Source organism: Rutidosis leptorrhynchoides, chromosome 2, assembly GCF_046630445.1.
Source record: "Rutidosis leptorrhynchoides isolate AG116_Rl617_1_P2 chromosome 2, CSIRO_AGI_Rlap_v1, whole genome shotgun sequence".
Lineage (NCBI taxonomy): Eukaryota > Viridiplantae > Streptophyta > Magnoliopsida > Asterales > Asteraceae > Rutidosis > Rutidosis leptorrhynchoides.
The window spans coordinates 694973274-694997083 of record NC_092334.1 but is presented as its reverse complement, the minus strand read 5'-3'; the positions used below and the strand labels follow the sequence as shown (position 1 = coordinate 694997083).

The 23810-nt window shown below is 34.2% G+C and overlaps 2 protein-coding genes across 2 annotated transcripts; both read left to right on the top strand.

Moving 5' to 3' along the window:
- The first annotated feature begins 6840 nt into the window (after window positions 1-6840).
- On the top strand, window positions 6841-9936 carry LOC139894080 (protein NUCLEAR FUSION DEFECTIVE 4-like). Its single transcript, XM_071877278.1, has 3 exons — window positions 6841-7331; window positions 7929-8842; window positions 9141-9936. The coding sequence occupies exons 1-3, from the start codon at window positions 6999-7001 to the stop codon at window positions 9619-9621; spliced, it is 1728 nt and encodes a 575-aa protein (XP_071733379.1). The 5' UTR covers window positions 6841-6998; the 3' UTR covers window positions 9622-9936.
- Window positions 9937-15059: 5123 nt separating this feature from the next.
- On the top strand, window positions 15060-23226 carry LOC139890395 (uncharacterized). The gene is made up of 9 exons (XM_071873281.1): window positions 15060-15119; window positions 15437-15847; window positions 15942-15992; window positions 16233-16295; window positions 17565-18096; window positions 18140-18426; window positions 19335-20198; window positions 22768-22839; window positions 23098-23226. Exons 1-9 carry the CDS (start codon window positions 15060-15062, stop codon window positions 23224-23226), a joined length of 2469 nt encoding a protein of 822 aa, XP_071729382.1.
- Window positions 23227-23810: the final 584 nt, after the last annotated feature.

Here is a 23810-nt window from a genome sequence, read left to right as displayed (position 1 = left end):
CGAGAAAGAACGGCTACAACGTCCCCTACACGTCGTTGTAGGGTGGCCCATTGTGGATCGTTGGAGGGGCGATCCACGGAACATTTCAACGGTAAATTGACATGTGGCGTTTCATGATTGGCTAGACGAATTTGACTAGATATAACTTTTTAGTTATATCCGCTGAGTGTTTCTTTCTTTAAAAAAATTAACTTAATATTTTTCATTTTAAACAAACAATCTTTACATTTTTTATACACAATTTCACCAACATTTTCCAATTTTTCTCTCTATTTTTATAAAAAAAAATATGTTTTCTTCGAATAATCCTAATTAATTCCTAAACAATTCACAACTACACAATACAACATTTATCATAGGGACTCCTCTTCCCCACAAAGCCACAACACTGCCACGTCAACGTCATTCCTACTCTACAACTCTACAACATGACAACTAGCATAGGGAATAGTCTTATTAGTATAAAACAAGTATCCATTATTCAATTATCAAACTTTATATGTGATTTTAGTCACTTCAAAATATGTATGTATATCCTTATCTATTCAATTATTCCTCAAAATCATATGTTTTTTGGATTTTATTTTTTTGTAAGAGAAGAAAATGTATGGTTTTTTCATTGTTTTGAACCCACAAGCAAAATGATTCCTGCTCCAACATTATCCACCATATATATATATTTTTCTACAATAATTCTTATTGCTGTTATAATATGAGTACAAAAAGTCATATGGATGATAAATTTTAGTCAACTTTGTATAACTTGCATAGTAATATTTTACACTATAAATAAGGCCTCTATGTTAGCCTTCAATATACACACACTTTGATATATATTTCATATCTATAAACTCTCTCATTTCTTACTTATATGTATAAGTCTCTAATTAGTAAATAAGCCAAAGGTAGTTATAAACTACTGAATTACAACACGTTATCAGCACGAAGAGCTTAGTGTAATCAAAGGATATCTCAAACGATCATGAGTCACTAATCAAGGTATGAAATTATAATTTCAGACTCGAATATATCAAATTTTGAACTACTAATTTTTATTAAGTTCTTAGGTGGTGTTTGGTTGGGGGATTTGAAATCCATGGATTTGAAATGTCATAGGATTTCAAATACGATGGGATTTAAAATGCTAGTATTTCAAATCCTATCCCCCGTTTGGTTCAATTTTCTGATTCAGAAAATTTAAAAAAAAAATCCAAACCGATTATGAAGATCTTTTCTTTTGCTGGAATATGTAGCGGCGGTGGTGGTAGAAATTGATTTGAAAATATGAAGTTAGAGTTTTGATTCGTAAAATTGATTTTTCAAATGATATCCAAGTTATTAATGGTTTATAGGGAAAATCAAGTAAAGCATAGTGATAGCAATCATAGATTATAATTGTTACATAAAGAAGATGAGGGGAAAAGGTATGCTATGATATTACATGCAAGAAAAAGGTAGAAAATGGTTAGGTGGGTTTTAAGATGGTGAAGGGTATTTTTGTCAGTTTTCACCCTTAAACTTCCGTGTGTTTTTGGATTTAAAATCCTTCCTCCACCTCAAGGATTTGAGAATCCCTCTTTTGAAGGATTTTAATTACAAATCCATTCTTAAAACCTCGAACCAAACATGTCATTTCATTGTATTTGAAATGTAAATCCCATGAAATTCCATGAAATAACACCAACCAAACACCCCCTTAGTGCATTTGTATTGTTCTTATTATATGGTTGGCCCTGCCACCTAAATTATATATGGTCGACACTGTCGCCTAACTATCATTTATGTTTACTAAATTTTATTAACTTCACTAATATTTATATTTATGTTATTTAAGTTATATATGGTCGGTTATACCGCCTGAATTATATTTATGTAATCTAACTTTTATTAACTTGTAGCAAAATATACTGTAGTACCACTAGATAGAAATATTAGGGAACATTGACAAACTTTGTAACATATAAAAAAAATTCAAACTCATCAGAAAGTTAATTTGGCACTTCAACTTGGTCTGCCGACACTATACTCATGCTTTGTAGACTTGTATGCCATGCTCTGTTGCTTGTACCTCTCGCTGGGTATTCTTTGTAGCTTTAAACATCTTAAACTTGTTGTTTCTAATCGTATGTAGAAGTCAAATTTTTCTTTGGTCCCACAAATAAAAATGTTCCCCACTCAGTGGCGGAACTTGAAATTTTATGACTAGGAGGGCGAATACTAAAAAAAAAAAAAAAAAAAAAAAAAATTTAGTAGTTCTTAGCATAAATAAGCATCGTCATAGTCATATAAATTCGATAATATTATATATTAAAAAAAAATTTATCAAAATTTTAAAAAGAAAACCAAAGTCATTTTTAACATAAATGAGCTTATAAAAATGAAGATTTTATTACCACTAAATTTAAATTAATTCGTAACCAAGGCGCAACTAACTACACATATCAATATCATTTAATCCAATTAAAACGCTGCACCTTTTCTTTAATTTGATAAATACAGAGTATGTGATTAAAATTTAATAAATTCTTAACCACTCTTTTGTTGTTTAGATATGACACGACATTATTATCATGAAAAAAAAAAAAAAAAAAAAAATTCTTCATAGCTAAGGTAAGGTTCTTTTTGACAAAAACACAATCCATGAGCCTACATTTCATGACACGTATACGTTTTCACATTGACACTTGTCAATCCATTATTTTTGTTTATTTGGTCTTCAATTAAAATAATACATTTAAATTTCATACAGTAATTTTTATTACGGAGTAGTATTATTTGATTATTTTCGTATATTATAGAATGAAAAAGGAGACTAATTTGGAAGTAACATAAACAACAAAAAATTACACTTTTTATTTCTTCACATGGTGGGACGTCTGGTGATGATGATAATAAATAAGGAAGTCGATGAAATAAGTAGTATATATACACTGGTTAGAGTTTGACAACATGGTTATATAGGAATATAATACAAAAGTATTATAAGAGGTTATGCAAGTGGGAAGGTAATACAATTTTATTATTATTATTATTATAGATATTGTATAGTAGATTTTTTTAGTATATATATATGTGTTATGAGTTCATAATGATTAATGAAAATCACATATAATGATAATGAAAAACACATATGATAAAAGGCGCACATGATGAAAAGCGCATACAATGAAAAGCGCAGCGCATATGATTAAAAGTGCACATGATAAAAAGCGCATATAATGAAAAGCGCAGCGCATATGATTAAAAGTGCATATGATGAAAAGCGCACCGCGTATGATTAAAAGCGCAAATAGTGAAAAGGATATATGATGAAAAGCGCATATGGTGATTAATGAAAAACACATATGGTGATTAATGAAAAGAATATTGAGAAAGAATCACCAATGTTTTCTTGAAAGAATTCAAGGTTATATATATGGACCAATTCATCCATCATGTGGACCATTTTGATATTTCATGGTTCTAATAGACGCATCTAGCGGATGGTCTTATGTTTGTGTGTTATCAAGCCGTAATATGGCATTTGCAAAGTTTCTTGCACAAATTATTAAATTGAGAACACGTTATTTTGATTACACCATTAAAAGGATGAGACTTGATAATGCTAGTGAGTTAACATCTCAAGCATTTAATGATTATTATATGTCTACAGGGATTGTTGTTGAACATCCAGTTGGTCATGTGCATACACAAAATTGTTTTAGCTGAATCAATAGATAAACGCTTGCAACTAATAACTAGACAATTGGTAATGAGTACAAAACTCTCAATATTTATATGGGGACATGTAAATTTACATGATGCGACATTACTTCGCATTAAACCAAAAGTCATAAATATTCTCCGTTACCAACTTAATTTTGGTCGAGAGCCAAATATTTTCCATCTTAGAACATTTGGTTGTGGAGTGTATTTTCAAATTACACCACCACAACGCACTAAAATGATTCCTCAAAGAAGGATGGAAATATATGTTGGATATGAAACATCTTCAATCATAAGATATATTGAACCCATGATGGATGATGTTTTTACAGCACGTTTTGCTGATTGTCACTTTAATGAAACATTGTTCCCTAAATTAGGGGGAGAAATGAAAAATAAAGAAAAGATGCTTCATGATGTGAACATCAATTAAGGTATATGGAACTCGCATAAAAGAATGCGAAACAAAAGTTCAAAAACGTTGCATATGCAAGAACTTGCAAATTAATTACGCGATGCATTTAAAGATACAAAAAGAGTGACTAAATCATATATAATAACAGTAAAAGCTCCAGCTCGAATTAAAATTCCAAAAGCTGGCAATAATGTCACTCTTGAGTCTTTGTCACGCATGAAATTGGAAGATCAATTGGTTCCGAAGATAAAAATCCTCGAAAAGAAAATCAGCTGATAATGAGGTAAAATAAAGTGTTCAAGAAGAACCAAATATCAATATTCCTTCTGCAGAGGATATTAATAAATGTAAATACATAAATTGCGATAAATTATGCAATATTATGGAACCGAAATGAAATGAAAAATCTTGATGAGATATTTTCATATAATATTACAATGACATCATGAATAAAGATGATGATCTAGAACCAAAATCTGTCATTGAATATCAAAATAGACATGATTGAGCTCAATAGAAAGGAGAAATACGAGCTGAATTAGAATCGCTCAATAAAAGAAAAGTTTTCGGATTAATCGTTATCACTTTTAAAGATGTGAAACGTATGGGATACAAATGAATTTTTATCCGAAAAAGAAATGTGCAAATGAAGTTACAAGGCAAAAACTAGACTTGTAACTCAAAATTTCCCACAAAGACCGAAAATGAATTATGAGGAAAACTTATCCCCCTGTAATGGATACAATTACTTATTAGATACTTAATCAACCTGGTAGTTACTTAAATGCATCTCATGGATGTTGTAGCTACTTATCTGTATGGATCACTTGATAGTGATATACATGAATATACCTGAAGGGTTTAAGGTATCATAAGCATCTAATGCAAAATACAAGGGAATGTATTCTATTAAATCACAAAGATTTTTATATGGGTCTATACAATTGGGACGCATGTGGTATAACTAATTAAGTGATTACTTGATAAGAAAAGTGTATACATATAAACTTATTTGCACATGTGTTTTTATTATGAAAAACAATGATCGGATATATATCGTAGTTATTTATGTCAATGTTCTTAACATCATATGAACAAATAAAGAGATCTATGAAATCATTCAACTTCTAAAGAATTATTTTGAAATGAAAGATCTTGAAAAAACCAAGTATTACCTTGGATTGCAAATTGAGCATAGGCCTAATGGTTAACTTGTACATCAAACAACTTATACCGAAAAGATTTTAAAACATTTTTTAAAAAACAAACTCATTGTTGTTAGATCACTCAATATTGACACTGATCTATTTCATCCCTGCGAAGATCATGAAAATCTTAACAGATCGAAAGTTCCATATTTTAGTGCAATTGAGGTTCTTATGTATCTTATAAATTATACAAGACCTGACATTTCTCTTGCAGTTAATTTGTTGGCAAGATTCAGCTCTACTTCTACAAAAAGACATTGAAATGGGATCAAGCAGATATTTTGATACCCTTGAGGAACTGCTGATTTAAAATTATTTTATTCTAACGCTTAAAAACAAGATTTGGTTGATTATGTATATGCAGGTCATTCATTAATCCTCATAAAGATAAATCTCAAACTCAGTATGTATTCCTAAATGGAGGTACCACAAAATCATGGCGTTCTTAAAACAAACACTTGTTGCAACATCATTAAATCATGACGAAGTGATTGCATTATATGAAACTACTCGAAAATGTGTTTAGTTGAGATCAATGACACAAATCATTATTGATTCTTATGGATTAGAACGCTATAAAAGACCAACAACTATCTTCACCAACAACTGTATATGAAGATAATGCAGCTTGCATAATACAAATGAAAGAAGAGTATCAAAAGTGACGGAACAAAATATAAATGCTGACGAGGCACCAAAGACATAGACGGTCTAAACGGTCATAAGTTTGATGGAAAAGAATGGTATGTTGGTAAGGCTCAGAAAAGACTAAAAGGGAATAGGAATTGAAACAAGGGTTTAAGCAAACCATGAAGGAGACTGTAGACAAATCACATGGGCTAAACTTGTACATAAAAGATTTAGATGATAAAGTTTCAGATGAAAACCTCAGATTCTTCTCATATAAGACAACCAGATTAAAATGAGATACGTTCAATCAACAACTCTGCTGATCTTTATACCAAAGCACTGTCAACCGCTGTTTTCAGAACACACGTTCACAATATTGGCATGAAGCAAGTTCAAAATATGTGACGACTCAGCGATGTCTACTTGAGGGGGAGTCAATTCTATACTGCACTCTTTTTCCCTTGACTAAAGTTTTTATCCCACTGGGTTTTTCTTTAGCAAGGTTTTTAATGAGACAGTACTAGTTGCACTCTAATAAAATTGATCATCCAAGGGGGAGTGTTATAATATGAGTACAAAAAGTCATATGGATGATAAATTTTAGTCAACTTTGTATAGCTTGCATAGTAATATTTTACACTATAAATAAGGCCTCTATGTTAGCCTTCAATATACACACACTTTGATATATATTTCATATCTATAAACTCTCTCGTTTCTTACTTATATGTATAAGTCTCTAATTAGTAAATAAGCCAAAGGTAGTTATAAACTACTGAATTACAACAATTGCTAAATTATTCTTATTGCTAAATTGTTAACTGTTAATGTTGTTGTTATATATGTGATACTTTTTGAAAAAATCTCATCTTAAAAAAATCAACCTCACAATACTTCATAATATCATTGGTGCCAACTCATCACCATCTCTAAAATATAATATCCATCAAATCATCACTAAATTCTTTCACATTAATCATTTAAATATTCTATTATAATTCTTTGAACATACTAAGTATTGTAACTCAAAAGGAAAAATAATGGCTTTCCATGAAAAAATGAAGAGTTTGTTCAACAACAGATGGCTAGTTTTTGTTGCATCAATGTGGGTTCAATCATGTTCTGGTATTGGTTACATGTTTGGTAGCATATCACCAGTGATCAAGAGAAACATGGGTTATAACCAACGACAAATTGCCATGTTGGGTGTGGCTAAAGATATCGGTGATGCAATTGGGTTCGTTGCTGGTAGCTTGTGTGAAGTTGCTCCAATTTGGGTGGTTCTTTTTATTGGTGTTGTTCAAAATTTCTTAGGATATGGTTTAGTTTGGCTCACCACTAATCACACCTTGCCGGAACTGCCTTTGTGGGTAGTAAGTTTGTATAACCTTCATATTATGTAGAACAATTTCTTCATATTATGTCTGTAAAAAACTATGAAGTAAGTATTTTTTTTACCCAGGTTAGATACCTTAAACTACCTGCCAAGTGCCAAATTGAATGTTTTTCTTGTTGTTAGTTGGCCAACTCTGCTGTATCATCTTTGAGGTTGAACCAACTAGAGTATTCTTTCATATTTTGCATGTGATCTCATAGACATAAAATGTCTAAAGAACCATTCAAGATTGTATAGTTGTAGTTGAAGTGGAGGTGAAAAAATGCGTCTGTCGACTGGGTTTGGCGTGTGTCAAAATGGGTCAAGTATAGTAACAAAAATTGTATATAACTAATAATCTTCGGTGAATTTTGAATGTAGAAAGTTTCAAGCTTTAAAAATACACTTTCACACTTTTGACCCGTTTGACTTATTACAGTTTAAACATAACCAAAATCAACCCATTTATTAATTAGTAGATAAGATTAAGCAACCTGCCAAATCTGTTTCAGTTGGACAAAAACGAATGTCCCCCTTTCGCCTTAACAGTTTTGCTGTTATTACATAATCTTCAAATTGTGATCTGTATTTGCAGTTATGTGTGTGCATATTCGTGGGAACAAATGGCGAGACCTACTTTAACACAGGAGCTCTTGTATCCGGGGTTCAAAACTTCCCAAAGAGCCGTGGGCCCGTTGTTGGAATACTAAAAGGTTTTGCTGGTCTGAGTGGTGCCATTTTAACACAAGTTTATACCATATTCAATTTTCCCGATCAAGCTTCAGTCATCTTCGTTGTTGCAGTGGGACCGACAATAGTAATTTCTTCTTTAATGTTCTTAATTAGGCCCGTTGGAGGCCATAGACAAGGTCAACAATCTGATAACACAGGCTTTTATTACCTTCACGGTGTTTGCTTAATTCTTGCAGCTTATCTTTTAGGAACTTTAATACTACATGACGTAACTTATTTGAACCAAACCGTTATTACTTGGATCACAATCGGGCTCTTAATTCTCGTGCTTCTTCCCATTGCAATTCCTATTTATTTGGTTTTTTTCTCATCTTCAAGATCCGAGAGTCCTTTTGAGGAAACTTTTTTAAATGAGGATCAAAAGCAAGAAAATGAATTGACTTCGAGTGAAGTAGAAGACGAAAAGGGTTCGGAATTAGACTTGCTTACGGCTCACGAAAGGCGAATAAGATTGAACCATTTGCAGGCAAAACTTGTGCAAGCTGCAGCCGATGGGGCCGTACGGGTCAAACGCAGAAAAGGACCACGAAGAGGGGAGGATTTTACGTTAATGCAGGCATTGGTGAAAGCTGATTTTTTGCTCATGTTTTTTTCTTTGGTATTGGCTTCGGGATCGGGTTTGACCATAATTGATAACCTTGGTCAAATGTGTCAATCACTCGGGTATAAAAATCCTCATATTTTTGTTTCAATGATTAGCATTTGGAACTTTCTTGGTCGTGTTGGTGGTGGATACTTCTCTGAGATAATTGTGAGGTGCGTTGTCACAAACTTATATTAATGTGGTAGATCCAGGTGGGTGGCAAAATGGCCGGGTCGTGTAACAGGTCACTTCAAGTTCAGGTTTGAATGGACTATTTGTGGAATGGGTCAACTGGGGTTGACCCGAAACAACCTTTTTCCTGAGTATATAACATTAGAGAGGTTATATGCATAAAAAATACTTCTTGAATCCTTCGACCCATTTGACCTGTTTCCTTTTAAGCTATCTAGTATTTTATAAATTTTAGAAGTTATATTATCTTTGCTTGCTAACAAACTTTTTGCAAAACAGAAAATATGCATACCCAAGACCCGTAGCAATGGCTGGAGTTCAAGTTGTAATGGCGGGTTCACTTTTCTACTATGCAATGGGTGGCCCAGCTGCAATATACGTCGTTTCGGTTGTAATGGGCCTGTGTTACGGGGCCCATTGGGCCATCGTCCCCTCTGCAGCGTCAGAATTATTTGGGTTAAAGAGTTTCGGTGCAATATATAACTTTCTTACACTCGCGAGCCCAACTGGTTCTCTTATATTCTCTGGTGTCATTGCTAGTGGGATTTACGACTACGAAGCAAACAGACAAAACTTACATAAACATCACATCATTCACAAAAAAGAGGAACTTGTTTGCTACGGAAGCATATGTTATTCCATCACTTGTGGGATATTATCGGTCCTTTGTTTAGTAGCCGTTTCATTGAGTATGACTGTTGTTTATAGAACCAAAAGAGTGTATGCACAACTCTATGGTAGCTCGCGGGCTTTTAGTTGAAAGCAAGGTGTGCTATGGGCTTTCTTGTGTTTTTCTGATGAATCTGAGATCAACGCGTACTGAAACACGAAAAGATTCAAAAATGATGTTGTTTCTGGGCCCTTATGGATAGAAAAGCTGATTAGGTTTATGTACAGTTGTCATTTAAGAGTATAAAATCGGTTGAAGACATGGTTAATACTTAAACAGTACAAAAAGCTATTTAGGTTTATAATCTTACTAATTGTAAGCTGGTTCCTTTCTTGGGAATTTGGTGATGTACTTCAAATGATTCTTTGTTTACATATATGTTTATAACGGAAGTTTTGATGATTACTTGGGGCCGTTGATAACATAAATTTTTGAATGTATTCTGTTTGCCTTTGCATCGTGTTCATACCGCTATATGCAGGGCCGTCTCAATATTTCGAAGGCCCTAGGCGAAAATAAAAATGAGCCCTCACACACGTTTAATTTTTTAATACATATAAAAAGATAATACTTAAATTTATCAATTTGTATATATTTACAATGCATTTAACTATTTAAAATAACAATATTACAATTTTAATTGACAATTTTTTATTTAATTAAATAGAATATTTTAAGAAATATATATATATATATATATATATATATATATATATATATATATATATATATATATATATATATATATATATAGTGGTATGATCAAGAGGGAAGTAACCATTCGGGAGGAAGCGGTGGGAAGCAAAAACTTTTTTTTTTCGTTTTTTGAAAAAACTTTGTTCACGAACATTATAGATGAGATGAAAATATGAACATTTAGTAGAGACACTTTGTGATAAATGTTTTTATTTTGGCGAGAAAACGCTCAAAGAAGTAATATATAACAATTATTGTGTTTTTCGAGCATATTTTGAGGTTTTAGCTATTGGGGTTTAGATATTAGGGTTTAGATATTATGGTTTATAGGTTTTAGATATTAGGGTTTAGAAATTTAGGGTTTAGGGTTTAGATTTAGGGTTTAGATTTAGGATTTAGATTGAGTTTTTAACACGAACAGTTTAGAGTTTAGGGTTTAGGGTTTAGGGTTTAGGGTTTGGTGTTTTGGGTTTATGGAATAAACCCAAAACACCAAACCCAAAACCCTAAACCCTAAACTCTAAATCGGGCTAAATTTTACTTCACAAAACATGAAGAAAAAAAACGTTCGTATTCTTCACGAACAATATTATCTTGAATGTTATTTTTGTCGATCTTTTTCCCGCCTAAATAATAACATTCATCACGAAGTGTCTCTTCTAAATGTTCATATTTTCGTGTGATCTTGATGCCGGGAAAAAAAAATTTCAAAAAAAAGGAAAAAAAAAAAATTTGCTTCCCCCCGCTTCCCCCCGATTGGTTACTTCCCCATTGATCCTGCCCCTATATATATATATATATATATATATATATATATATATATATATATATATATATATATATATATATATATATATATATATATATATATAGGGGCAGGATCAATGGGGAAGTAACCAATCGGGGGGAAGCGGGAATATTTTCGTGTGATCTTGATGCCGGGAAAAAAAAATTTCAAAAAAAAGGAAAAAAAAAAAATTTGCTTCCCCCCGCTTCCCCCCGATTGGTTACTTCCCCATTGATCCTGCCCCTATATATATATATATATATATATATATATATATATATATATATATATATATATATATATATATATATATATATATATATAAAATTTTGGGCCCTTCAAATTTTTTGGGCCCTAGGCGGTTGCCTATCTTGCCTATGTCCAAAGATGCCTTTGGCTATATGATCCAGACATTCGCTTTATAATGATACACATAACGGAACTCTATCCGTTAACCCTAAATCACACTCAAGTATACTACTACTTACGGCAAACGGGAGCATGATGATGTTTAAGTAACGTCATCATCTAGATTGTTCGTAAGACCAGATACGTCATCCGTGAGTCGACAATAGGTCACGGACCAAGGCAGTGTACAAGTGTAAGCCAGACACTCGGCAATAAGTACACGTAAGCCCGTCACCCGAGAGTACATACACGTGAGCCCCATCATCGAGCATTGTATATACATGAGCCCGTCAACCGGCAGTGTGTACACGTGACTCCGTCAATTCGGCAGTGTGCACACGTGAGCCCATCACCCGACAATGTCCACACGTGCATCGAGTACAAGGACAGTGATACGTGCGGGCCTCACATAATGATAGTGCGCACACGAGCCATCATTGTGCCGCATAAGCTCAATATAAACAATATTAAAAGGCTTGGGCCCAACTCCCAATGTTGGCTAAAGCCCAATAAGGAATGACACGTCAGCATAGCAGGCCCATGAACAACGCAAAACCCTAGTGTTTGCCTATAAATATGCCACTGTTATTCTCAAGAAACACACAGACAAGTCACATCACAATTAATGAGAACCGATACTTTCTCTCTCTAGATATATATTCTCATCACTCATCAACATAGTCACTCGGTTCATATTCGAGTCGAATACATCCAGATCTATTGGACGCCATCCCTCGAGATCTACAAAAGGGTTATTCACGGTAACCGGAACGGAGTGCGAAATGATCGCCAACATCTCACCCAAAATAATATATGCACTCAAGAATATTATCGGCAACTGTCTCCATTAACGATTGACGCAAATACGCTCGATCACTCTATGTTCATATATAATGCATACTTACGTATAATGCCCGTGTGAACTGTTTAAAGTGTTTATAAATAGTACTCGTAGAATAGTGAGAAGAAGGTGGCGGGTGAAGATGGATCCTTAGTTATTCGGGATCATGAGGATGTTAATGTTTTCATTGTCGAGGCACAAAAGTATTTTGAATTGTACCCGAGTTTGGCACTTTCACTGGCATGCCTTCTGTTAGTTGTGTTTCGGTTGCCTCGAAGACTATTCCCCACGATTCTCCTAAAGTTTATTTCTTTTCGTCTAGATTCGGGAAATTCGGTTCATTTCAAACAAGTCGAAAGGAAGTTATTCAAGCCGGGAACGAAGAGTAGGAAAGCCTCACTCATGACGGAGAAACTTGGTGTAAGTTGATTTTTGATGTATGCGTAGTTTGTTAAGTTCACAGAGGAAACCTCCCTAGCGACAACCATATTGGGTGAATTGCGCACATTAACGCATCTTATGTATGCGTAGTTTAGGTAGTTTTTTTTTTGTCTAGTTATCTGGGTGTTTTGCATTTGTTTTTTTGGACGGTGCTGTCCGTTGGTTGTTACGACTGTTTTGTTTGTTTTTAGTTAGTTTTGGAGTTGATTTTCGGCAAGGCTCGTTTTAGATAGTGTTTAGGTTAGGTTGGTGTTTGTCACGGTTTGTGTTCGCTTTCTAGTTACGAGGCTTGCTGATTCGGTGGTGTTCGGTTTTGATAGGTGCTTTCTCTTGATTAAAGTGCTTTGATTACAAAAGATTTTGTTTTTTTTTTTTCCAATACATATTTTTTCCAATAATTTTTTTTCTTTCCCAATAGTTCAATTTCTAACCAACCTCGCTGAACCAGATTTGATCTCAACTCAATCACGTGACATCACGTGCCTTCTATCACCAGGAAGATCAATAAAATTTGATGATTTGATTCAAAAATCCATATAATACCAGTAATTCAATAAATTACAAAGTATGTTTCTGTGAACATCAGTAGAAGTCAACTTTTGAAGGTTCATCCAACTCATTGAATACAAGATATATGTATCTTGTATTCAATGAGTTGGATGAACCTTCAAAAGTTGACTTCTACTGATGTTCACAGAAACATACTTTGTAATTTATTGAATTACTGGTATTATATTATTACTTAATTTACAAATTAAAACTTAACGAGACTCTTTGAATTACAGCAATGTATATTTTTACGGAGTAATATAATATTTTGTACTATTCATGTAGTAAAATTGATGTTGTATACAAGGTGTTCGATAAAAGTCCTGACAGACTTTTTGAAGGGGCGCCTTGATTCAGTATATTGAGTGTGTTCTCGTTTGGAGTTGTTTTATTTGATGTGGTTCGATTGGCAATAAAACATTATGAAGGAAAAACTATATGAATTGCTGTATCCATATCTACGAAAACAAATGGACTTGCAATCAAGTATGTAATATATTTTCTCAAAAATGGCACATTTTTACTTGAAGGAGATACGATCATAGTGCCTAGTCGACTGAAAACTTAAGAAAGCATTGCAGCTTCAACAAAACATGATCACCCTCAAGTAAGTCCATACGTATACACATATATCACTCCGTTGTTTTTTTTTTTTTTTGAAAGGCAAGAATTTTATATAAAAAAAAACTAGTTAGAAGCTAGAAATACACGAACAACTCAAGAAAAACGGCCTAACAAAACAACACACAACCTACACGACATAAATCCAACACCGACGACAAAAACCCATACAATATATATACATATGTAACTAATTTTACATGCTGGTTTATTAATTCAATTCTCATTATTGCAAATCATATCAAAGGAACATTCTACAGCTGCTTTACTGCTTACGAGCCTTGAAGCGCTTTTGTTTCGATTGTATCTTTGTTCATGTTTATCATTTTTGATGAAAAGATTTTGTTAATGTTATCGTTATTTTAGTCAAAAGAAAAAAAAAATAAAATAGAAGGTACTATTTTCATTTAGATTGATCAAAATAATAATTATTATGGTAATTGGTAAATGTTTGCTACTTACCTGATCGGCTTCACCAATGCTACAAATACACACTCGGGCTTCCGGGTAGATGAAACAAATAATAATAGAAATAGGAAATAGGAAATAGGAAATAAAACTAATAATAGGCTGTTAAACCTTAAGTAAGCCTTTTGACTATAAGGTAGCATCATTGAGGAGTAAGTGATAGCTTAATAATGAATAAATAAAACAACTACTGTATGGAAGACCCTGATTTTATTGCAAATAAGACAAAAGAAACTTAAACAAATCTTGATTGGCTCAATTAAATTAAACGGATTAATAGTTAATTTAAAGATGACATCTTTTTAATGTTTCCTCGATCAGTTCATAAGATATCAACAATTTAGAGCATTATTTTATATAGCGATGAGCCAATGGGGTTGGTGAGAGTAACACTACATACCCCACCCAAGATATATCAAAACCTTTTGTTCAATGCTTTCTAATGCATTTGATCTTCAAATTGTTTTAAATCCTCGTGAATTTAGCTTATTAATATAACCTACACTCAATAATAATAATCAATATCCCTCTTTATCATGTATTCAATTTACAAAGAATACTTGAAGAGCCTGATAATCCCATATGAAGAGATAGCAGCAGCCACTAACAACCTTGCTGATGAAAATATCATCTTACAAGTCACAAGGAACAACAAGTGGTATTAAGCTTTACAAAGGTCAACTAATTTCTAAATCAAGACAACAGATGATTAATATCATGGCAGGAGTATATCCAGATGCAAATGCTGCAGTCTACGAGCTGGGTATTTTTAGTTACGTTGCTAATCATAATAACATTAACTCTATTTATGGGTTCTGTATTGAGAGTAATGATAGAAAAAATAAATATATACTTATAAGAAAGTATGTAGCCAACGGAAGTCTGAACAAATATTTAAGTGGCACCAAAACACTAACATGGATGCAGAGACTGAATATATGTGTTGGTGTTGCACACGCTTTGAATTACCTACATAATGATAGAATTCATCAGAGAATTATACATGGTAAGATTAAGAGCTCGAAAATTTTACTAGATGAGCACTGGGAACCCAAGTTATCTGGTTTTTTGGATATTACATCCTGGTTAAAAAGGGTGATGTTCACCGACCTATTGAATACCGAGACAAATCGGTGTATAGTGACCCTGCATATGACGTTACCAAAAGTTTGAGTCATAAGTCGGATGTGTTCTCGTTTGGAGTTGTTCTGTTTGAAGTCTTGTTTGGGAGGGAAGCATCAACATATTATACCCCACCACCAAACGACGATGAGGATCATTGGTATTTTGCTCGATTGGCGAGACAACATCATGAAGAGAAAAGATTGGATGATATGATCGATCCCGGTCTACGAAAACAAATGAACCAAGAATCACTCGGCATCTTCTCAGAAACAGCATACTTTTGCTTAAAAGAGTTGCGATCACAACTTCCATATATAAATCAGGTTGTCAGAAAACTTGAAAAAGCTTTGGAACTTCAACAAATACATGATCAAACTCTAGTAAGCCCAATATCACTATGTTGTTTCAGTTGATTTGGTCATATATGATTAATTAATTAACCTACACGCTGGTGTATTACGATTCATATTACAGGAGCATTTTACCGCCTCTGCAGTTGAGAGTAGAATATCCGGCCACTTGAAGGTAATTGATTTTTATTATATGCTATTTAATCAATTTTATCAGATAAAATGATATTACACCAGCCATCTATATTTGTTCCACACGATAAAACATGTTCAGAAGTGAAAATTAATTATTTCCATGTGAAAAAATTTCACCAAGTTACCCGTCCATCAATACATATCAGCTAATGAACGTTTGTATGATAAACACTAATTACTTAGGTGTTGTTTATTCTTTAAGATGTTTTTGCATATGTAGAGAAGATGTGGTCTAAATATGTGTAAGCTGAAAATCAAAGACTTTGTTTTTATGTCTGCGGCAGTGAGAAGCATAAGTAAGTCTGCAGACTTTATTTACTTGCAGACAAAAAAAGACATTATTTTATCTTACATCTTCAGTTTAACAAACAGTCTGCAGTAACGACTTATGTAGATGCGCAAACATAGGACCTAATAAGGTCTGCATGGGTGAAACTAGTGTAGGACGGGGTGGGCGCCCGCCCCTAGTGGATTTTAAATTTTCAGGGTTAAAATTTTAGATTTTTGTATTTTTCCTCATAAGACTTCATATTTTGCCCCAAAAAACTTCGTATTTTCCCAAAACCTTTATATTTTGTCCAAAAGCTTCAATATTTTGCCTAAAAGACTCCATATTTTGCCCAAAAGCCGCCATATTTTGCCCCAAAACCTCCATATTTTGCCCCCAACCCAAAAGTCCATGACCCAAAAAGGTTGTAGTGAATGTGAACGTTTTTTTTTTTTTTTTTTTTAAAGACAAACACACACACTCACCTAATACTAACACGAATATATACACCACAAAATACTCGAACTCTCAACCTCAAGGTTGTAAGAGTGACCTCGATACCCCCAAGCCATTGGCTCTTTGGTGAATGCGAACGTTTTTAAAAAAAAATCGCCCCCGATGAAAAAAATTCCTGATTTCGGCACTGAAGGTCTGCACAATAGAAAACAAACTACACCTTATTCTGATTAGTATCATGAATCAAGTAAAAACTCTACAAAACCTATAACTATAATTTCCATGTGATATTATAGACCAAATACACTGACCATGTCTATCAACTGATTAGATTTTCATTGCTAGATTCTATTACTTTTAGTAAAAACAAATATATGACAATATTCTTTATCATTGAAAGAAATTCTGTAAATACATTTAGAATCAGCACAACCTTAACATTTTGTGAACGTTGTACTACGTATTATCTTACATTACTCATATTAGATACTAATAGAATACAGCATCCATAACAAGGTTTCCATAAATAACACGAATTAATATGTGACACTGACATTGGCTCTATTTTATTCTCAATATATACAACAATGTAAAGGATCTCTTGTTTAGATTATCTAGGTGCATTTCAAATTACCGTATTCAATTTTGGGGTTTCTTAGTGTTGGTGTCTATAAACAGCATGGGTTTGTTGCAGGGGGAATACGTGGATCACTTGACTTTTCGATTGAGTGATAGAAAGTTGGCCACCCAAAATTTTTCGGAAAGATGTAAAATTGGGTCAGGTGGATATGGTGCCGTATACAAAGCAGAGCTACATCATTTTGACAGACAAATTCATCCGCAATCGAAGCTAATAATGAAGGTGAATTTCCTAGGATACGTAGCACAGTAGCTATTAAACGCATCTTTAGGAGAGAAGACATGCAAGGAGAACAAGGGTTCATAAGAGAAATTGAAATGCTTAGTAAATGTAAGCATCCAAGCGTAGTCTCTCTTCTTGGCTATTGTGACGAAGGTGCTGAAATGATCTTAATTTATGAATATGCTTCTAATGGAAGCCTTGAAAATTATTTGGGAAACCCGAATAACCTGACGAATCTTACATGGAGTCAACGTATACAAATATGTCTTGATATTGCACATGGACTGAGTTACCTACATTCAAAGACGGAGGAAAAAGAAATGATAATACACCGTGATATGAAGAGTGCAAATGTCCTATTGGATGGCAATTGGGTTGCAAAAATTGCTGACTTTGGGCTCTCCAAGTTAGCACTTAAAGGACAACAAGGTAGTGCCCTCGTCACGGAACACATTGCTGGGACAAATTTGTACTTGGATCCAGAATATAACAAAACAGGTAAAGTTGAAAAAGGAATCAGATATCTACTCTTTCGGAGTAGTCCTATTTGAAGTCCTATGTGGGAGATTGGCATACGATAGCAGTTATGTGGGGGGCCTTCCATTAACAGTAGCAGGACAAGCCTTCAATATGGAGAGATTGAAGAAAATGGTGGATCCTAAATTAATGGAAGCTGACGCAAACATTATTCAGATAACTGGTGGGTTAGATCAAGATTCTTTGGAGACGTTTATAGCAATTGCATATCAGTGTTTAGCGGAAACTCAGGCTCTACGACCAAAGATAGAAGTCATCATAAAAGAACTGGAGAAGTCACTCGACTCTCAAGTAAGTAACTATTATCCAAATTTAACTTTCATTTGTCACTTCATATTGCATATTGAATATTGATAAGTGCTAGTAACTAGTATATCAATACTTAACTTTCATTTGTCTCATCGTATTGTATGAATATGCATATTGCTATCGGTAAGGAAATTTTGGATAGATGATATGTCAAGAAAACCACCTGAACCAAATGCTTATTGAGATAGTGTTACGAGTTAGTCCTTATAAGAGACAAGTATAATGGGGAGTGGGTCTGACCCGATTAACCCAATTTAGCAAGGGCTGTTTATTTTTTGATAATTTCTATAATTTGCTCAGCCCAAATCATTTACGGAGTATTTTGTTAATCCATCAGGATTTATAAGATTGTTGAGGAGAGTTGTGGGTGATGTGGCAAAATATAATTGGAGTTTGGGTTTAAAAAATGATTAAAAAATAGGAAAAAAAAAATCAGTGATTAAGCCTAGTCCAACAACATGTCCTACAATATAAGCCCAAAGTCCCTCCTTTCTCTAAAACCAATTGGTAGTAGAGGGATTTTCCCTTAGACTTGTATGCATACATTTGTTTTGTCTCATGACCGATGTGGGACTTTGGTTTTCACCCTTACCCTTACAGTAAGCTACCATTCTACCAATCAATGAATATTAGCACATTGTTGTTCTGGATCTATATCTTCATAATCTTCATAGAGATACAACATCATACACACATACATGTATTGACATATGCATACATACGTACCGTGATCAAAGCTCCTAAAACACTAATTCTTCATTTGAGATTGAGTTACAGTGATCATCACAAATATGTCGAACAATGCATTATCCTACACAAATTATGAATGTCTGATTTAATATAATATAATGTATAACTGATGATGCTAATTTAAGGAACACTATTTACAGAAAAATGGTAAGGAAAACTTACGTATGTCCTTGAACGAGATAGAATTGGCCACAAAGAACTTTAGTGAATCCAACTGCATTGGAAGTGGAAGATTTTGGAAGCTGTACGAAGGAGAAGTTCCTTATGATAATGGATGTAACACCATTATTGTAAAGCGATGGGATAGCAAAAACGATCCAAAGCATCATCGTGAGTTTTTGACAGAGCTTGAACTTCTTTTGAAGTATAAGCATGAATGTATCATCGGCCTTGCAGGCTTTTGTAACGAAATGGCTGAAAAAATCATTGTTTATGAGCATCGATATAATGGAATACTCAACAAGCATTTGAACAATGTTCGTCTTACATGGACGAAACGCCTCAAGATCGGCATTGACGTTGCAAAAGGACTGAAGTTTCTACACTCAGGTTGTGGAGAGGAAAGCCATCCGATGAAACATAGAGACATAAAAAGTGCGAGCATTTTATTAAATAGCAATTTCAAGGCTAAAATTGCTAATTTGGAGTTGTGCATCTATAATTGGCAAAATGAGAACGCTAAGCAATCTAGTAGTGATCACGCTTACAGCTCACTGGGTTATAATGACCCAAATGCGAATTTTTACATAACGAAAAAGTTTGATATATATTCATTAGGTGTTGTTCTAATTGAGATGATGTGTGGGAGATCGGCATTGCAGGATCATACTCAGTCTTTAGTCCCTTTGTCAAAACGTCACTTTGATGAAGGAAACCTTGACGAAATGATATTTGGGTGTATAAAGGAACAAATTGTGCCAGAATCATTGGCTACTTTTCAAAAGATCGCCCTTCAATGCTTAAATTTGAATGAAGATGATCGGCCACTGGCAAAAGAGGTGGTGGTACTGTTAAAATACAATGCAAATTTAGAATAATATAGAATTAGTAAATGTATATGGGTAAAATATCTAGATATTAATATGTATATGGAAAATATCTAGATATTAAAATGTAAAGAAAAATCTAGATATTTATATGTGCAAGAAATATCTAGATATTTATATGTATAAAAATATCTAGATATTTATATATCCATGGAAATATCTAGTTTCTAGAAACTTCTATGGAGTAGTATAAATATAGGTGGTGGGTTCATTTGTGTAAGGTGTGAAGTAAGGTGTGAGAGTTGTGAGGAAGTAAGAAGAGTGTGAGTTAGAGAAGAGAAAACTTATAAGTAATATTGTAATTGTATTTTGTATTAATAAAAGTGTTCTTTGTTAAGTTTTCCGGTTAAGCCTTAGTTCGTGTTTGAGTTCTTAGTGCACTTGTGTTATTATATGGTCGGCTCTGCCGCCTAAGTGATATATGGTCGGTTATACCGCCTGAATGATATATGGTCGACACTGTCGCCTAAGTATTACTGTGCACTAAAGATTTATAAAATTAAAGGCTAACCAACGTCAAAGTGTTGGTGTAGTGAGTGAGTATAACCTAGGTCCTCAATAGTGGGTGTGTTGGGCTCGTCGAAGCTTCCAACAATTGGTATCAGAGCGGATCGTTCGGGTCCATCTCTAGTGGAGGAAATCATCGGTAAACGTTGGACATTTACATCGACTTGTTTTCACCAAGGCTCTAAGGGAGATTCTGTCGGAGCACAGTTAGGAACTGTGAAAGCTCAATGGTCTGGGACCAAGCTTATTGGACGTTGGACGTCATGATGACAGATCTTGCAAGTACGAGCAGTGAAATCAAGAGTCTCAATAACCACAACTATGGTTATTGGCGGACTTGCATAGAATCCTACCTACAAGGACAGAATTTATGGGAAATAGTTGCTGGCAGTGACACAACGCCTCCACCGAAAGAAAATGTCGAAGCCTTGAGAAAATGGAACATCAAGGCCGGGAAGGCTTTATTTATATTGAAGATTACAATCGAGGAAGATCTATTGGAGCACATCCGTGACGAGAAAACACCAAAGGCAGCTTGGGAAACTTTTGAAAAATTATTTTCAAAGAAGAATGAAGCACACCTCCAGCTCTTGGAAAATGAGCTTACGGGTATCACACAAGGAAGTCTATCTATTTCTCAGTATTTCACCAAGGTGAAATCTATTTGTCGTGAGATATCTCAACTTTCTCCCGAAGAGAAAGTGAGTGATGCAAGGATGAAGAGAATTATCATCCACGGCTTAAGGTCTGAGTATAATGGATTTATAGCCGCTGTGAGAGGATGGCCTACTCAACCATCATTAATAGAGCTGGAGAATTTATTGGCTAATCAAGAGGCATTAGCCAAACAGATGAATGAAGTAACCATAAAAGACGGAGAAGATGCACTCTTCACCAATAAGAAGAAAGCAACATCTCGAAGACAAGATGCGATGAAAGAAAGTCAGACATATGGATGGAAGAGTCACCCAAAGTCAAAAGGCAAGGCTTCGGGGGGAGCTCGGGGAGCTCAACAAGGAAGAAGAGATCATCGCCAACAACATGGAGAAAACGATAAGAGAAAGAATGGTGAATGCTTCAATTGTGGCAAGAAGAGTCATTTTGCTCGAGATTGTAAATTCCCCAAAAGGCGAACTTTTGAAGGAAATGTGGCCACCGCAAGAGATGAGAAGAAAGAGGTCACATTTGAAGCAACCATTAATGAGGAAACATGGGATGCAGAAGCTGGATTTTCTGTTGAAGCTGGCATGGATGATCAAGCTCTTGCAGCAACCTTAAAGTCAACAATAAACTACAAAGATGATTGGATCATCGATTCTGGGTGCTCAAATCATATGACCAACGATGGGACAAAGCTGCAAGAAATGGAGGATTACAAAGGAAAGAGAGTCGTGTTGACAGCCAACAATTCAAGGTTATCTATTTCTCACATTAGAAAGACAATAATTCCAAATGAAGGCGGCTCTCATAAGCTCCAACTCGAGAAGGTGCATCTTGTCCCTGGCCTAAAGAAGAATTTACTGTCAGTATTGGTCTCGTGGCCTTTTTGAAGGTTGGTCATCGTCTCTTATTTATCTTCGCCAGCTTGGTCTCTTGGTTTCTTTTTGATATATTATTGATGTTGGTGGTTTAGTGTGTCAATTGGTAGTTAAGGTTGTTAGTTTGCTCTTTGTTGGTATTTTGTTGTTGTGAGTTGCTTTTGTTTAGAGTCTCTTTTTGCTCTGGGTTGGCTCGCGTTTAGATATATAGTTGTTTTTGTTTTTCGGTTTGGTTAGGCTTAGTTTGCGCTTTCTATGTGCGAGGCGTGTCGCGGCCCCATTTTATCTTTCGATAGGTCCTTTCATCGGTTGATGAAAGTTCCTTGTTTTTGATGTTATTGTTTTTGCAAAAAACATAAATAAATTAATAAATTGTCTCCTCTTACTTTTATTTAGTATTCACTGAATTGTGTGTAGACGTAGGTGTGTAGGACATTCTTGTTCATCAAGATTTTACAACATGGTCTTATTTGTTTAAACAGGTGCAGCCAGAGGCATATCAGAAACTAGGAGTGCAACCAGTTGATAATAATGAAAAACATAAATTGGTAAAGGTTTGTTAATATTATTATCATCATTGTACATATTATTATTAATGAGAATTGATCGAGGATATGAATATAAAATTACAGTAAATAATTTTGTTTTTATATATAATGTTTTTATATATAATTTTATTTTATTTTATTTTATTTTATTTTATAACAACGTCAAGAGGGCTTATCTGTTGAACTACTACTGATTTGTACTCTAATTATAATAATAAATTATAGTAAATAACCTCTTCGTTATCTTATTCATTTTATATTCAGGTGCTATCACAAAGTGAAACAATATCGAAGAAATTTCACATCATTCCAGCAAATATGATTTTATCGGACCCTTGTAATGCAAAGTGCTTCGTTTTGAAATCTCTTCGAGAATCCAGGTTTGCTTTCTAAATAACCTACTCGTCATCTACTTTATATACAAATCGATATTTCCTTTTATGAGTGGATCGATTCTCATTCATTTTAGAGGATACATAAGATTTACTCATTCATACGCCATTTATCATATCTGCTAGCTTTACCAGCGGTACCAGGGTTAAAAGACGAGACATGAGCGAAGTAGGATCCTCTTGGTGTACAACTGAATCGACGGCTCAGTATCGACTACTTCATAGTTTAATAGAAACCACTTCTTTGTTAAACCAAATATCGTCTTCATTAAATCTTTCAGAGTTGAACCATTCAAGTGATGAACAGTTAATTTCAGAAAATGAAACAATCTTGAAGGCAATTCCCTATCTACCAAGCGCTTTGTGTAGAATTGAACAAGAGGTGGCAGAGTTTATATCGGGCCAAGTGTTTCGGATCAAATGCCTGATTATAACTTCAATGTTGTCATCAAACACAGACTACACATGCCATCTCATATTCGGGCTAGGAGAAAAATGTCGAGGCCTGCAGTTGTTGGAGATATGGAGAACTTTAAACAATTAGAGGGAAGATTCCAGGAAACTCACACGAAGCTTCCACGAAGT